General features: G+C 38.6%; 1 protein-coding gene across 1 annotated transcript in view; it reads right to left on the reverse strand.

Moving 5' to 3' along the window:
* LOC140145103 (cubilin-like) overlaps positions 1–18,488 on the reverse strand; it is a 114,951-nt gene that overhangs the window by 8,609 nt on the left and 87,854 nt on the right. The window contains exons 15-19 of the mRNA XM_072166882.1: positions 14,487–14,837; positions 10,538–10,585; positions 6,975–7,460; positions 4,261–4,449; positions 982–1,170 (exon numbers count right to left, since the gene is read on the reverse strand). Of these exons, the coding sequence (XP_072022983.1) occupies positions 982–1,170; positions 4,261–4,449; positions 6,975–7,460; positions 10,538–10,585; positions 14,487–14,837 (1,263 nt within the window). The remainder of the gene's footprint in view (positions 1–981; positions 1,171–4,260; positions 4,450–6,974; positions 7,461–10,537; positions 10,586–14,486; positions 14,838–18,488) is intronic.

Raw genomic sequence — 18,488 nt, forward strand, 5'->3', positions numbered from 1 at the left:
TGCACATGTGACTGTTTTCATGTGCGATATCGCAATAAAGTTTGTATTGAGCTTCAGTTGGGTAACCGATTATAAAGGAAACGAAAGGAAACAATGGTATGTGTACTTTTGTTCACGAAATGAGACAATGGCGTGCTTTTTGTAAACCAGCATTCTTGAAAATGAGCAACATAATGATTGTTGACTTAACACGGTTTGGAAATAATTTCTTCATATTTTTGGTGTTATCTGTCGTTTACATATCCTTCCTAAAATACAAAAGTACGACCCTCTCCAAACACCTAAATTAGCTAAACATTTAGGACATGTTACAAAACTATATTGTCTAGAATTTTAGAAGAGTACTTTTAATATTGGCCGGTTATTTTTCACACAGCGACGTTAACTAGGCAATGTACTATTACCTATAACATTAACTAAAACACCAAAGTACGAATATTTCCAAACATCTAAATTAACTAAAAATTTAGGACATGTTAAAAACTATATTTTCTAGAACTTTAGAAGAGTACTTTTAATATTGGCCGGTTATTTTTCACACAGCGACGTTAACTAGTCATATCCCCATAGTTTTAACGTGGGGCTATTTGTAGAGGTCACGCGTCAATGGGAAAGAGCACTGTGTATTTTGTATAGGAAAACGGACAGTAACTGCAGTATGGCACTAGTAAAAATCCAAAACCACAGGGATAGTAGACAAGGTAAACAAAAATACAGCCGACATTTCGAGCAGATTTACTGCTCTTCCTCAGGGTCAAACGACAAAAATATATACACAGCAAAGAATTGAATCTAGTTACAAGTGTTTAGCAAGCATAAACATTATTAATCAAATCATACCAAATAATAAAACCAAGGTAGCAAGCAAAAATCAAAACTACAAAAACCAATAATATAGCGTCTCTACATGAAGAGTGCTGGCTTGCTACTAAAATAAAAACAGGAAGTGTACTGACAAATTTGATTAATTAATTTGATTACCTCCTTGATTTTCAGCTGAACATCCGGGAATTTCACCATGCCATACACCGGTATTGGAACAAATCAGTCTCTCGTCTCCAGTAAGGGCGAATCCTTGCCGACAATACACATTAATTACATCACCAAAAGCGTATAAGTCCTTAACTAGATCAATTACGGCATTTCCAGGTATAGGGAAAGGAAGACATCCTTTAAGAAAAAAAAATAAAAAAATAAAATGTAAAATTCACAATAACATAAAAAAATGAAAGCCATGTTGATTCTTAAAGTTTCTTTAAGATCTTAATTATGCACCAATATGCGCAACGGCGAGCTAGATTCTGTGGCTACGGCGCAAAAAATAAAATGAATAAATGTAGATATTTATATAGCGCTTTATGCCGTAAACAGCCTCAAAGCGCTTTACATTTATTCCGCCGTCATTAGAATATGTCGGAACCACGTTTGCAGCCTACAAGTGGCGCAGGGTCCATCAGTACAACGACTGTGACTACCCCTAACAGCTTCCCATTGCACCTGGCCTGGGTGGGGTGAGGCAAGCGAGGCAAAGCGCCTTGCCCAAGGGCGCAACACGGTGGTGGGACGGGGAATCGAACCCACGCACGTCGAGCAAGCTCTCGGATTATGAGTCCAAGGCCGTAACCACTGAGCCACCGTGCCCAAGAATTTGTGATGTTATTAATGTGTAAAATATTGTCTGAAAGTTTCAGACCGGAATATAACTGGCATCTTGTATTTTTTGGCATTTTTCAAGGTAATTCCTACTCTCAACATTGTCAATAATATCTTTAAAGGCCGATACCTCAATTTCCAATTTTATAATACCATAAACTTACGAACTCAATGTCTTCGCTTAGGTATGTCCGATTTCATCGGGGAAAACGGCGTTGTGGAGCAAAATATCTCTATATTTTAGATGTAAAAATCTCAAGCTTTATAAGAACCTGCTCAAAAGTGTCTCCTTTTGACATGGCACGTCACGTTTGTCTGACAATTGCATTGATTGGTAGTAGATGCCATGCAGTATTTTAAGGCAAGATCAAAACCTGATGCACGGTGTCATCGCCCCGATATCTTCATGGCAGAAATCGCCATGGTAGGTTGAATCCACCGCCACGCATGGTCATTTTGTATCGACTTGTTGAATAGTTTTGAGTCGCATAATGGGCCGAAGGACATCTGACTAAAGCTACTGACAATAGCCCCGATTAGCTCGGTGACTGACCTCGCTGTGTGTCAGTCGAGCATGGTACGCCATAGGTCATATGCTTTTAGATTACCTCCACGATTGGCCTATACACTGCGCTATATAATTCGGCACATATAAATCAGAATTATTGTCAGTTTTTGACTCAAGACGCAAGCTACTCTAGCTCGAGATACTCTAGCTAAAATACAGGTTTACATTTACTATCTTACATTATCTTGCTGTATTTCAGCTAGAGCTCCAAACGACAAGCTTCCGGGTTTTTTGGAGAACAATACTGTTACGTAAGATGAAGAAGAAACCCGCCTCGGAGCCCGCCCTACTCATTATTTCATTGTACTTATTGCAATTTGCCTCCACACATTACGTAATCAACACAAAGCTTTTGTGAGGATTAGTGAGTGGATAAGAAATTGATAGTGGAGGATACGAAGGACACGCCGATTGTTAGTTGTCAATCATGAATTGCCGCAACGTATTAATATTTTACTGCATGGCATTCCGCAAACACCAAGACAAATTATGCCGTATTTTTCCAAAGATCATCTCATATGAAGTTAGCTGAATGCGATCTGTGCTTTTGTAACATTCCGATCGCTTTTGATCACCTATTATCGGCGAATTTGCTTGAAAACACGTGAGTTCATGTTGTGTAAACATAATTAGCATAGACACAAATGAAATTACGATGCAATACAATGCAATTTGAATGCGCAGCAGATCTATAGAAATAACGTTGCCCGGTTTTATGCAGAATTAGACCCTGTCTGAGCTACTCTCTCAAGACGCAAGCTAACGACTATCATATCTGTTCAAAATATATATTCAAGTGCAAGGAACCACATCTGGTTTCTTTATACGAAATCATTTACGGAGATATTCATCATTTTTACCCCGGTATCCAAAGATTTTCTTCTCATATCAAACTCGTGCATAGCAAATTCACGTGTCAATCCCGGGTATTTACAGGGTGTCCCAGAAAAAATTACCCAGTGAATACAATTGAACGTAAGTCGAGAAATAGACATCAGAATCAAACAATTAAAAATGTAGCGCATAGCTTATTTTATTGTGCATCATATACGAAAAATTTATTTGATTCGGTTGACTTGTTGCTAAGGATTTAATAATGCGCGCACCAATGCAGTTCATTCCAAGTTTGATCAACAGGTATTTTTTCATACTCAATCAGCGCTTCATAAAGTTTGTGTATCTCATTAAATTTAGTCCACATTTTCTATTTTATAATCCGACGGTGTTATGTTATTCATCCTTTCACTGAAGATAACAGGTTGTCCGAGAAAACTTTGATTTCTGCAATTGGAAGGTTTCCAACTGTAATTCTTAGGTTGTGCAAATATGTTGTAATTTAAATTTCCAAAGAACATTTGAGCCAAGAATGACAATGATCAAGTGCTTACAGCTTAACGTGCGATTTTGATTCCAAAAACATTAATGTGTCTGAGATATCTTTTAAGCCAGTTGGAATTCTTTATGCAATAATTCTTTATACAACATTTATATCAACATAAAAAGATATTTACAAGTACCGAGCATCATCATGCAAGCTTTTATTTTTTTAATATCGTGCAGGTTTTCAAATTTGAACAAAACCTAATTGAATGTTTTGCAAGAAACAGATTGTTTAGAAAGAACGAAAAGGATTTCACCGAACAAAATATGAAACCCATTGACGGTGTTAACCACTAGTGCTCATTGTGTTGAATGATCTTTCTTTCAAACTTGGAATGAAGTGAATTGACGCATGCGTTATGTAATGGCTCATTTCTTCGCAATCAGTCAACCGATTCCAGTAAAATTAGCGTATACAATGTACAATAAGATGAGCTACACGCCGCTGATACTTAGATTTTTGGAATCTGATGTCTATTTCTCGACTTACGTCCAAATTCATTCGCCCGGTATTTTTTTCTGGGACACCCTGTATTTTAGTATCTCTGCTGACAAAGTAATTATTAGCCAGGCGATGTCGGTGTATGATGAATACCAACCACTTACTTTGATACAGTTGGTTAAATATTGAGTGTAGGTATGCATGTTGATTTTAATACCTCCTTGATTTTCAGCTGAACATCTCGGAATTTCACCATGCCATATACCAGTATTGGAACAAATCAGTCTCTCGTCTCCAGTAAGGGCGAATCCTTGCCGACAATACACATTAATAACATCACCAAAAGCGTATAAGTCTTTAACTAGATCAATTACGGCATTTCCAGGTACAGGGAAAGGAAGACATCCTTTAAGAAAAACAAATAATCAAAATATAATTTCTTTAGTTTGATCTTTTGCAAGCTTTAAAGTTGAGTGCATTTTATGCAAGTAGTGCATTTTAATGTAGTTATCAAGTTAGTTATTTAGTTATTTCTATATTAAGCTCAATATGAAATATTTAGTTCATTTGTATTTATTTATTTTTATTTAGTTTCTGTGTTTGTTTGTTTGTTTGTTTGTTTCTTCTTCCTTTTTTAAGGCTATGCGCAGCAAATTTGAGGACACAAAAAGTCAAAACTATGCGTAACTATAAACTTATGTATACGGACGGATGATTGACGAGGATTCTACTAAACGCAACGCGTGGGGGTACGTTGCTAACAGGGGGACAACAGGGGGACATGATGAAATGTCAGACAATATAAGGAATTGATGCAAAAAATAGAAACATATCAGTGCTATTCGCTACTTGCACGGTTCCGCCATTATGCACTATGTGCGGGAGAGCCTCGAACTGGCAGCATACATGAATGGGAATTGAACTAGTCATAACGTTCTGTGTAAGGTTACATAATTCTTCCTTTCATGTATGCTGCCAGTTCGAGGCTCTCCCGCACATAGTGCATAATGGCGGAACCGTGCAAGTAGCGAATACTGTATGAGTCTTCATCTTCTTGAATGAAGGTAGAGAAGATCATGTGATAAGATGTTTGGGCACGTTTTTCAAGAGGACAGGGCCGTAGGATTTAGATGTGTTACTAGCGAGGACTGTTTTAGTGGTTTTAAAGGTGTGATCATGCGTTATGAGTGTTATTAAAAGATTATAAATGTCAATAAGGTCTGGAGGTAAGAGGTCATGGTGATATTGAAACCTTAGATTATTAATACACAGTTTGGAATTTTCCATGCCTGTGCGCTCTAAGCGTACCCGAATTCAGCTGACGCCGGTACAGCGTACAGACCTGGCGACATCGCTTATCTTACGCGAGAAGTTTCTTTTGTGTACGCTCGCGCTGTTTGCGCTATTTTGAGTTGGCTCACGCGGTACCTGACTTAGCGTCGATCCCCTGAGGCAACATGCCATGTTTCCGCGGTATGATTGAAACATTAAAATAGATCTCTGACGTTTGGGGATGAGAGAAGAAGGTTAGTGTGCGCATGTCAGGGTGAGTTGGTGCATGATCTAATAACTCGCTCCGAAAGAGAAGTGGGGCAATATAAGATAATTGTAAATGGTGTGTAGAGAATCTTGAGGTAAGAAAGGGCGAATTTTGCGAACTATACCGTTAAGTTCGGAAACAATTCTAGATATATGTTGGGTATGGGATTTCCAAGTTAAGTTAGAATCTATTAGAATACTTAGAAAATGTAGTTGTATCTACTTGTTGGATTAGAGTATTATTATGTATGTTCAGATCATATATAGAGAGAAGGAAAAGTAATGGTACAAGTATTGACCCCTGAGGAACTCGCAAGATACATTTGCTGGTTTAGAGGGTACAAAACACGCTGTTTTCTTCCAGAGAGGTAGCTTTTTGGCAAGGCCCTTGAATACCATAGGTGAATGGTATTTGTCTTAAGTTTCTTGAGCAATAAAGAATGGTTGAAATTGTCAGATACTTCGCTCTGGTACAAGAAGGCAATTTTACAATAAAGCTCACTGATTGCAATGCAAGTAGTTCTTTGTGGTCTAAAACCATATTGGCGAGGGGTTGGAATGTCGTGAAGTGTAATGAAATCAAAGATACGGTTATAAAAACAACTTGTTCAAAGCTTGGAAATTGATGAAAGAATAGAGATAGGCTTATATATAGTAAAAAATCATGCTTATCGTCTACCTTGTAAATTATATATCACGATGTGCAGTGATGTGACAGTTGTCTACACCATTATTGGGTGTCCTCCTCATATTGCACCCAAGGACAAATTTATTTGTTGGACTGATACCATACATGGTGATTTGTCTTAAGTTTTAATTGAAACACATTGGGTGGGTAAACTGTTCTTGCTGTTGTAGTAATCAATTGAGCCCAAGGTGATACAAGCAATAGAATTTATATACTCTCCTAGTGGGTCACTTACAAGGCAAAATACATCAGCTAACGTTAGCCATTTGTACAATCCTATAATACCAAGTTCAATAGTCCTATTGAGTGTGACCTATTTTACTGTGTCTCCTAGGTAACAAAATGTCCTAGATAGTGCAAACTATTCTTTTTCTTGATTGATATTACAAGACGAAAATTCAAGACAATTTTTATCAAAATTGGAGAAATGTTGTTGCTGCGTCCGTAGGTAGGTCAAATTACATTTTTAGAATCCTTATGACCTGAGGAATATTTTCGTTGTAACAAAATTTGGGCAACCTTTGACCCCTGTATAAACTTTGACTTCGGAATTCTGGGATTGGACAAAGGGCTAACGTATTTTTTCTAAGAAGATTATGCCAATTATGTTGCTTGTATCACCTTGGGCTCAATTGTGGCACCAAACTTGGTTGATCTTCAGTACTATCATGACTATTGTTATGTATCGTTACACCAAATCTTACCCGAGATTTTGGTTGTAGCCACTGCCCTAGTTGTTGCTGCAATGGTGACACTTTCTGGATTCATTGTTAGATCAGCTTTTATCTCCTCTCTTGGTGTTGTTACACTGGCTCCACCTTTATTGGTTCTAAGGTTGGCTTCCTTTGTTTCAATTGTCGTTGCTACAATGGTCCTACCTTCTTGATTCGTTGTTGTATCTGCTGCAATGTTTCGGCTTGTTGTTGCAAAAACGCTTTTACTTTCTTGGTTTGTTACGGTTGTTTTGTCAACTTCCACTTCCCCGCTTGTTGCAGCACTATGTCCTTCTCCATCGTGATCCATTGTTTGGGCAGTTTCCATAATATCCGATGTTGTTACATGGTTTCCAAACTCTTGATTCGTTGTACGGTCAGTTTCCATGGTTTTAGGTGTGCTTGCAACAATCGGTCCACCTTGTGGAATGGTTGTAAGACTACCTTCCATTTCTTCGGTTCTTGATAGGTATTCATCTATATGGTTAACAAGGTATTTATGTGGTACTAACAATAAGAAAGCGACACGCAAAATCAATGTTCTTATATTAATTTAAAGGTTTCATTTCTAAATTGCGGTTACTGGGATATTATTATATTCATGTGCTGACTCATGCGATTAATCAACGACCCATAATTGTGACGTGTCATGTCAAAAGGAGACACTTTTGGGCAGGACCGTAAATGGAGAAATAGCCAAAAATCTGCCGGTGGGTGATTTTTTCAAAATTTGGGTTTGTTGCGAATTTGTGATGTTATTAATGTTAAAAATATTGTCTGATAGTTTCAGACCGGAATATAACTGGCATCTTGTATTTTTTTTTTTTTTTTTCAAATTCCTACTCTCAACATTGTCAATAATATTTTTAAAGGCCGATATCTCAATTCCCAATTTTATAATACCATAACTTCCGAACTCAATATCTTCGCTTATCTTACGTCCGATTTCATTGGGGAAAACGGCGTTGTGGAGCAAAATATCTCGTTATTTCAGATATGTAAAAACCCCAAAATTCATAACCTGCCCAAAAGTGTCTCCTTTTGACATGACACGTCACAATTATTCTCGATAGTGCACATTAAAAACAATGTTAATTGGCAGCCATGTTTAAATTTGAAAGACGTAATCTGTCATTGTGTTTGATATTTTGACAAAATGTCTCTCTAAATTGCACGACTGGGAGTTCAGCATGAAGACACCCCCATGAATCACAGCTTGACTGTAGCTTACAACCATACAAAAGTTTTACTACATAACATTAATTTTATCTTGATAATTGAAAAGTGTAATTGAGTAGTGTATTAACGTATTAGAATTAAAAAAAAAAAAACCCTAAAATGGCGGCCCTAACAAAAGAGAATAGTGTAATCACTGGACAATTTGTTCATCTTATAGCATTGGCCTCCCCCCCACTTTTGTCAGTAAGTCGGGGGGAAATGCACCCAATCGGGAGAAAAATTGGGGAATTAGCTATTACGGCGAGTGAAGCGATCCAAAATAAAAATAAAAATATATAATTGTGTTTTTCCAAATGTAAAATAGACAATCCTAATCTTATAGGAAGGAGGGTTTCAATCCCTGAGAATAAGAACTTTACTTTATATTTGGACACGGGAGTAGTTTTGCACTTTTAAGTGAAAAGCTAATTGTACAACACTTGCCACGGTCCTGGTCGCAATATTTTTTTCCGTAGTTAACATTTACATGGCATACATAATGTACATTAGTATTATGAGGCTAGATTCCACATAATGCCATTATTATTTCCTCTTACTTAACAAAAAGAAACGAATTATATTAGATTTAAAATTCTACCAAGAATCGACCGGGTTGGATCCAACAACCGATGGATCCATAGTCCAGACGCTATACCACAAGCACACACCCCCCACACAAAATATACTATTACTAGTATAATTATTACCAATGAATACATATATAATCTCACATCAATAATGAACCCTAACCCTAAGACTCTAACCTTAACCCATAGACACCACGTATATAGTTGCTTAAACGGGCTTCCTATTCAAATGTTTATTACGGTAAAATAGTTCGCGTCCCGGGCACTTACAATAGCACGGAGATCCTTCACTTACCATAGCACGGAGATCCTTCATTTACCATATAGCACGGAGATCCTTCACTTGTTACCTCCGGCCCGGGCACTTACCATAGCACGGAGATCCTTCATTTACTACCCCGGCCTGCTCTCTTAAATGGAAAGATTGGGGTGAGGGAAAAGTCCAAATTAAGATTGAGAAATCAGTCTTAAAGATTGAAAATTCAAACTAAATTCTATTGCATTTTCAATCTAATTTTAGACTTTTCCCTCAACACAATCTTTAAGATTGATTTTTCAATCTTTGGTTTTAAGAGAGTGGGCACGTACCATAGCACGGAGATCCTTCATTTACTACCCCGGCCCGGGCACTTGTAAACCATATCACAAGAATCCTTCATTTGCTACCCCGGCCCGGGCACTTACCATGTAGCACTGAAATCCTTCACTTACCATAGCACGGAAATCCTTCACTTACCATAGCACGGAGATCCTTCACTTACCATAGCACGGAGATCCTTCACTTACCATAGTACTGAGATCCTTCACTTACCATAGCACGGAGATCCTTCACTTACCATAGCACGGAGATCCTTCACTTACCATAGCACGGAGATCCTTCACTTACCATAGCACGGAGATCCTTCACTTACCATAGCACGGAGATCCTTCATTTACTACCTCCGGCCCGGGCACTTACCATATCACGAGGATCCTTCATTTACTACCCCCGGCCCCGGGGTGAGGGAAAAGTCCAAATTAAGATTGAGAAATCAGTCTTAAAGATTGAAAATTCAAACTAAATTCTATTGCATTTTCAATCTAATTTTAGACTTTTCCCTCAACACAATCTTTAAGAATGATTTTTCAATCTTTGGGTTTAAGAGAGTGGGCACGTACCATAGCACGGAGATCCTTCATTTACGACCCCAGCCCGGGCACTTGTAAACCATATCACAAGGATCCTTCATTTGCTACCCCGGCCCGGGCACTTACCATCTACCATAGCACGGAAATCTTTCACTTACCAAAGCACGGAGATCCTTTACTTACCATAGCACGGAGATCCTTCACTTACCATAGTACTGAGATCCTTCACTAACATAGCACGGAGATCCTTCACTTACCATAGCACGGAGATCCTTCACTTACCATAGCACGGAGATCCTTCACTTACCATAGCACGGAGATCCTTCACTTACCATAGCACGGAGATCCTTCACTTACCATAGCACGGAGATCCTTCACTTACCATAGCACGGAGATCCTTCACTTACCATAGCACGGAGATCCTTCATTTACTACCTCCTGCCCGGGCACTTACCATATCACGAGGATCCTTCATTTACTACCCCCGGCCCGGGCACTTACCATATAGCACGGAGATCATTCACTTACCATCCCCGGCCCGGGCACGTACCATAGCACGGAGATCCTTCACTTACCATAGCACGGAGATCCTACATTTACTACCCCGGCCCGGGCACTTACCATAGCACGGAGATCCTTCATTTACTACCTGCAAACCATTAGGACAATCTAGTAAATGACAAAAATAATAAAAAATTCGAAAATGCTACATTAAGATCATGCAGGTATAGTTCTAAACTTCATATCGTGAGATTATCATACAGTATTTACCATTGCCGGAATTCAAGAACATCGTCTCATTACACCAACTGATGAGCTTCGGACAGACGATAGGAACTGGGTTTTAATATTCAGTTCTGTTACCAAGCAAAGGCACGGAGGAGTGGGTCTGGTCATGTCCAAGCACATTCACAGATGTCTTAAGAGTGTTGAAGCTGTTTCCGAGAGGATACTATTTGTGACATTCCATGGTAATCCTCAGCTTAGCATCACTATTGTATATGCACACACTGAGTGCTCAACATATTCTGTTGAGGAGGAATTCTATTCCTCTCTCTCTCTCTCTTTCTGACCACCTGGATGGCATGAAACGGCACATCATCCATCTCATCCTCGGCGATTTTAATGCCAGAATAGGAACAGATAGTCATCTTTCCCATCCGTGGGTCATTGGTCCATACTGCTGTCATGATTCAACCAATGACAATGGTGAGCGCCTGGTCAGCACTTGCCAGGAGTACAATCTCAGACCGGCCCAGATGAGATTACACAAACCAGGAACCGTCTCTGGACTTGGACCCATCCAGCTGGATCAACTCATGCACAGTTAGATCACATTCTCATAAACAGCAAGTGGGCAAATTCTCTCCGCAACTGTCGAGCATACAACTCAGTAGAAGTGGACTCCGATCATCGTATTGTGAGCGTCCGTCTAGCTGCCAGTCTGCAAACAAGCAAAGAAAAACCTTGCAAGAGACCAAAATTCAATTGGAAGAAGTTGCAAGATCCTCATACAAAGGAGAAAATTCAGCTGGAGCTATCAAACAGATTCCAGGTCTTGAGCATGACGCCACAACCATCTCTGATATGTATGAGACCTTTGAGACAGCCGTTCGTGAAGTTGCTGAGAAAATCATTGGAAAGCAAGAGCCATACGGACTGCCAAGTTGGGTATCAGATTCAACCATTAGACTTAAACTTGAAAGGGATGAGGCCAAAAAGCTGTACTCCATTTCAAAATCTCGTGAATCTAGTGAAAGATTGAGGAACTTGAACACCAGCCTTAACAACTCTTATAAATCTGATGACCTTGCTACCCTTAATAAGCAGATAGAAGACCTGAAGCTGGCCGACGAGATGGGGAATTACACCACCATCTGAAAAATCATACACTCGCTTTCTGGAAAGAAATCAAGGAAAAGGGTGAAAGTCAAAAAGAGGGATGGATCAGCCCCAACCAGTGACCATGAACTGCTTGCGGAATGGAAGGAGTAATTTAGCTCACTCCTTAACAACGACAGTGGCACAGCAGCTTCAGAACTTCCTGCACCAGCTGTTGGAGATCTTTCTATTATCACTGAGCCCCCAACTCGTGAAAAAGTAGTCGAAGCAATAGCAGTATTCTCAACGCTGACACCGCCATGTCAATGGGTCACAAATGTAATCATTCCTCTACCAAAGAAAGGCGACCTCTCTCTCATGACAAACTACCGTGGTATTTCGCTTATGTCCATTGCCGCAAAAGTGTACAACAAGATCCTTCTGACCACGATCCAACCTCACATTGATCCTTTACTGAGAAGCAACCAGGCTGACTTTAGATCAGGTCGCAGCTGTGCTCAACAAATACATATTTTGAGGATCATGGAAGGTTTCAAGGAGTACAAACTTCCTTTGACAATCACTTTTATGGACTTCAAAACCAAAAACCGACTCCAGAATATATGACTGCAAACTGTAACGCCCAACCAGCACTTGAAGTCTATGGTAGTACCATCAACCATGTCACATTGGGTTCCAAGACCGGCTCTAGTGTTGGAGACCTAAAAAGAAGAAAAGCACTAGCCTGGGCAGCTTTCTGGAAACAGGGAAGCCTTTGGAGAAGCCCATCCCTGCCAATCGAAACAAAAATCAAGCTGTTTGAGACAGCTTGTGTTACTGTCTTTCCGTACGGGTGCGAGTCATGGGTAATCACCAAGGACGTGAGAAAAAAAGATCAAAGCCTTTGCAACATCTGCGTCTTGATGACGACAAGCCTGTGAAAGAATATGCCCTTTATATTCCACCACATTGGAAGAGGAAACCGGGACGGCCGCGCACACTGTATTTATTGCCCAAGATCGCAATAGTTGGAGAAAGCTTGTAGTCGCCTGCTCCGCAGCTGACTGATGATGATAATGATTTACCAGTGAACTAACGTGGATTCGAGAACCCCGAAATATTTATGAAAATATTTATATTTATATTTTTTATATGTTTAAAAAAAATAAAGATTGATTGAAGAAGATAAACACATCAAAATAGGAAGTCCCGCTTGATGGGTGGTCATAGCTTTGAATACCACGAATTAAAAGTAATAAAACTTAATTAGCTGTAGTATGACACCACACGTGTATGGCAAGCCTTCGAGGTCATAACGTGCAGCTAGCTACGCGCAGCTTATTAAGAGCTACATGCATCTACATCACCAATCAAAATGTTCATTCTAATCATATGATTGAGTAGTTCGCTGCACGTGGCATAGTGCAATAAATCCTCTGTCACAAATATTACGTTTTTTGTAAGTGAAAAGTTTCTCAAGAAATATAAGCAATAAAATGGGTAAAAATAAGAGGTGCTAAGCAATCTGAACAGAATAAGGATTCTATATTTTACTCTGTCCATATTTACACAATAATTAGGCTACTGGCTACAGTGGCATGCGACCTTCACTTTCACTGCAATATCTTTGTAGTAGTTGTTGTTTGACTTTCAGACCCCCTGCACTGATTTATACAGTCTGGGTATACAGTATGCCATAAAACACGGTAAACTTGAAAACACTCATGATAGTAGATATGCTTTGTGTATCATTTTAGCCAAGCATTAGCAACATGTTCTCTTGGCACATGTTGTGAATTGTCCTCATTGCCCGCTCGTTATCTAATGCCACTATACCACGCGCAGCTAAAGACTCAACCACGTGATTAAATTGACGATTTTGATTGGTAAAAGGGCCGTACGTAGCTTGAAATAAACTGCGCGTAGCTACCTGCACGTTATGACCCTAATGTCTTACAATAAACGTGTGTAAATGATCGAGCAATTAACGATTGAACGAAGTTTTGTACGATTTGTGAAAAGTTGCAAATTACATGGTGTAAATGGTGTGGGGGTGGTTCAATGTGGGAAATTGAAATGGGGTGAGGGGGGGTCGTGTACCTTTACTAAAAATGGGCGATTTTTGAACCAAATAGCTTTATTTTCGTCCACAATAGGTTGATTTTCGCCGGGGGAGGGGCAAAGAAAAAAGATACCCACATATCTCATGCTGATATTTTTAAACGTATTTTGTGTCTGCAAAATGTAAGATTTGCCCAAATGGAACTTCCAGAAGAGTGATTTATAATCAAATTTCCAGAGGTTGTATGCAGTGCCTATTGCTTGGTATGCATGAATGATTTGTTGTTAAAAGGGCATTTCGTGATCCGCAGCCTCATCCCCCCACTTTTCTCAAAACAAGTTGAGATTTTTATACCACTGGAAACCTCTGGCTACATAATGTTTATGTACCAAAATTTTTTACCGATTAATTCGTTTGGCAAAAATATCGTCAAATTTGAATTTCGTTCTGGTATACGAAATTATAACAGTGTCCTATAGAGCAGTGTAATACACTAAATCATGCATAACTCAAAACGCAAAATCGGAATCAACTAAAATTTTGGGACTAAGCTTTTTTTGTGGATATCTACTAAAAAAATCATAAAAAGAGGATGCTAGGATCACGAAATCCTCCTTAAAATGATGTCAATAACACAATAAGTTTTGTAATTCACCATAATTGTTAAAAAAAGGACAATAATCTTACTTTCATCCATTTCATCAGTAAGTAATAGTGAAAATCCGCGACCTGGGTGTGCATCATCTGTTATAAATTCAAACTGCAAACTTTCGTTAACAGGGGATATGATGAGTGCTTGTTGTGGTGTTACATCTCTAGTGTAGGCAAGTACTCTCGGGTTTGCGATAGTTCCAATATACAAAAAGTCATGGTAGGCACGAAGAGAGAAGTCCATGAATCGAAGTAGGACCCTACGCATCGCTGCTGGTGTTACTATCCACTCACAGTGAAGGTTGTTTGGGTATTTTGCCGGGTAGCTAGATGACTTTATGGTAATGGCGTCATTCACGGCCAGTTGAATCACCTCGTCAGGACAACCTGTTTCAAAATCATAAACAATAGACATGCTTATCGATATGGCACATACTGCAGTTACTGTCCGTTTTCCTATACACAATGCACAGAGCTCTCACAATTGACGCGTGACCTCTACAAGTAGTGTATGTTAGAAGGAAGTATAGGCAATTGCCTAGTTAACGTCACGGTGTAAAAAATAATCGGCCAATATTTAAAGTATTCTCTGAAATTCTAGAAAATATAGTTTTGTAACATGTCCTAAATTTTAGCTAATATAGGTGTTTGGAAATATTCGCACTTTGGTGTTTTAGTGTATGTTATAGGTAATAGGACATTGCCTAGTTAACGTCACTGTGTGAAAAATAACCGGCCAATATTTAAAGTATTCTCTGAAAGTCTAGAAAATAACTTTTGTAACATGTTCTAAATTTTTAGCTAATTTAGGTGTTCGCACTTTTTTCTTTTAGGAAGGATATGTAAACGACAGATAACACCGCGTTAAGTCTGCAAACCATTATGCTTCTCATTTTCAAGAACGCTGGTTAAAAATAAGCACACTATTGTCTCGTTTCGTAAACAAAAGCCCACGCAGTATTATTAGCTTGCGTTCGCTTTATAATCGTTCACCCAACTGAAACTATAATACCAGCTCATTGCTCATTGCACAGGTAAAACAGAAACATGTGTAGTGTGGATTTAACCAGAGAAGGTCTGATTTAATCAGTTGAGCTGTTTTCAATGAGTGTTATCTTGGTTTAATAGCTTTTATGGGGTTTAAGTCCTGCAAAGGTCGTGGTGAATTCTACTGTAGACATGACTGCATCATGAATGTGAAATGATACAAGAGCATAGCAAATAACTCCGGGTATTCTTTCTGTGACATGCCAGTCGCAATATCAACAGCGTTGTGCATAAAATAGTAGGACTAGATATATGCTAAATTTGCATAATAAATATCATCCACAGAGCCAAGGCCGATTCCAGCTGGTTCTGATTTTTTCATTTCCTCACTGAGAACATTATGCAAGTTCATCCGAGCTTATTTAGCTTGATTTTATCATTTATTTATCGGGTTCCCATCCTCTATTGTGCTCCTCACATGTGAAATTGTTTATTATGACCTGTCAGGATGAATAAAGGCCCTCTCATTTCTAATCATTTATATGAATATGGCCGCTGAGACACTTGAGGCAGAGATATCTTTACCTGTATAATTTTACAAGGTAAATCATAAGTCACTTAAATGGCAAGCGCTTTATTCTCCCGATCGGTCTTCTAGTCAATCACACTGGTTTTGAACTTTTCTTTTGCTTAGTATATTATACCAGTTCATCCGAGCTTGTTTACAAATTTGCATAATTAAAAAATAAAAATGACATCTTTTAGGCGCACACAAATTAAGAAGAAGATCACGATAAATCCCTTTTAAGGATAACTTCGCACTTTTGCCTTCGCTCAGCGGCTGAATTTGTAGGACCTTCACTACACAATAATCTAATTCCATATGTTCTAAACTGAGCTCAAAAAGAAACTTATAATTTTTCACAAGGTCATATCTTGAAATCCTGTCCATCAAATTGAAATAAAATTACACACAGATTTACTTCAATACTCTACTCTTAACACATGTCAGTAACCAAGCAGTTATCCAACTGACACAACAGCAGAATGCACTGACATGGGACAGCTTCCTGGACCACATTCACAGCCCAGCCCTGTTTCATGAAAAAAAGTGTATGAAAAGCAGAAAGCAGCACCGTTTTATCATCTGTGCAAGGATCTTGTGTGCATTCTCACAGATTTTTTGTCTTGGGTGCCAAATGTTGGGCTGTGAAAGTGAAGGAAGTCCAGGAAGCTGTCCCATGACAGTGCATTTTGCTGTTGTGTCAGTTGGACAACTGCTTGGTTACTGACATGTGTTTTGAGTAGAGTATTAAGGTAATCCTGTGTGTCATTTTGGTTCATTTTGATTGACAGTATTTTAAGATATGACCTTGTGATTCACAAGTTGTACAAAATTATAAGTTTCTTTTTGAGCTCAGTTTACTTTGAGAGCATTTCCTAGAAAATCCCATTTTGTGTAACAGAACGTTGTCTATCATAAATATTCAGATTGTGAGTGTAAGTTAAAGACAAACACTTTGAACTTTCACACCCACATAAAGTATCCAAATTGTATTATGTTACGATGTAGCAAGGTCCCCGGGCCATAAGGTAAGACCAAAAACACCTTTTCCCAAGTTCACTAAAAAGATACACAGTTAAAACACTGTTCTGTAATACAAAAACAACTACTTATTTACAAGTACAAAATGTTTGGACAATAGAAATAAGTACTTAAGATTTAGAAAATCATGCATATAAATCACACAAATAGGACCTACAGATAATAAAAGATGTTATTTCAACAATTTCCGACAATAATTGTGTTTATAATATTCTAAAAGCAGTACTGGTCTTGTTGGTGATCCATTTCGCTCAGTTCCAAATAAATGTCCGGCGAATGCAGACTTGAAGACAACTGGTAAACTCAGGTAGATTTTAAATAGAGAGGGGGGTCCATATGAGGCCGACGTTTTGGGGGCACTGTGGTACTTGGCCAATGATCACAATATTATAGACGAGGGGGGGCGTTGCTAGTTCTGCCTTTATCTAGTTCTGCCTTTATCCTTGCTTAAAGTCTTTGTCATATCATTCCTTCATTCGCCCATTTCCTGCTGCTTGTTCTGCCCGAGATGCGAGATCATTCCCGCTTGTCCCTTCTTATACTTTTCTTGACCTTTTTTTTTGCTCCGGTATTCGTCTTTTAAGTTCTGTTTGATTCTTCTTGACGTTGTCTGCTAAATATCTCTCTTCACTTTTATCCTCTCCTCTACTAAATCCCATGATTCCTTGCTGATCCATGGTTTCTGGTCCTTCTTTTTGCACACTCATAGAAATGACTTGTTCGCCTTGTTGGCGCAATTCAAAAGGAGTAAGTTTGGACAACTCAAAATAGTGTAAAAGTTGCCAAAACAAAATTCATTTTAGTTATCCGAACTTAAAAATGCTGAAAAAGCTCAAAAAGTTCCGTCAACTAATCAACTTTGTTGGCATTACTTAAAAAGTTGATGTAAGTCGTTGCGTCAACTTTTTAAGTAATGCCAACTTCAGGGAACTTAGAAAAATAAACAAGGTTCAAAGAACCAATTACCGTTGAGTTATTGTAACTCAACATGTAAGTTGATGTAACTCGTTCATATTAAGTTACTGGTACTTATTGTTTTGAGTTATTCCAATGTGGTACTTTGTTACTTAATTCACGTAATTGGATAATTTTCTGCACAATTAGTAGTATTAAAATATTTATTTTTGTAATCAGTGCAAAATTTTGTATACTATAGCACACCTCTAGAAAATTATGCTAACCTAGTTAACTCAATAAAGTAAGTGCAAATGAGTGCGACCAACATAATGATATCGAGTCAGCGTTACTCAAAATTGTACGCGTTGGCATTACTCGGAAAGTTGACGCAACGACTTACATCAACTTACTGAGTAATGCCAACGAACAATTTCTATGAGTGCACCCACGAACCTTATGTGCAATTTCTTTGTAAGCATCCTCAAAATGTTGCCACTGCTCCTCTACACTCTCTTCTACATCCTCATAATCTTGGAGTACATCAAATC

Source organism: Amphiura filiformis, unplaced genomic scaffold, assembly GCF_039555335.1.
Source record: "Amphiura filiformis unplaced genomic scaffold, Afil_fr2py scaffold_135, whole genome shotgun sequence".
NCBI lineage: Eukaryota > Metazoa > Echinodermata > Ophiuroidea > Amphilepidida > Amphiuridae > Amphiura > Amphiura filiformis.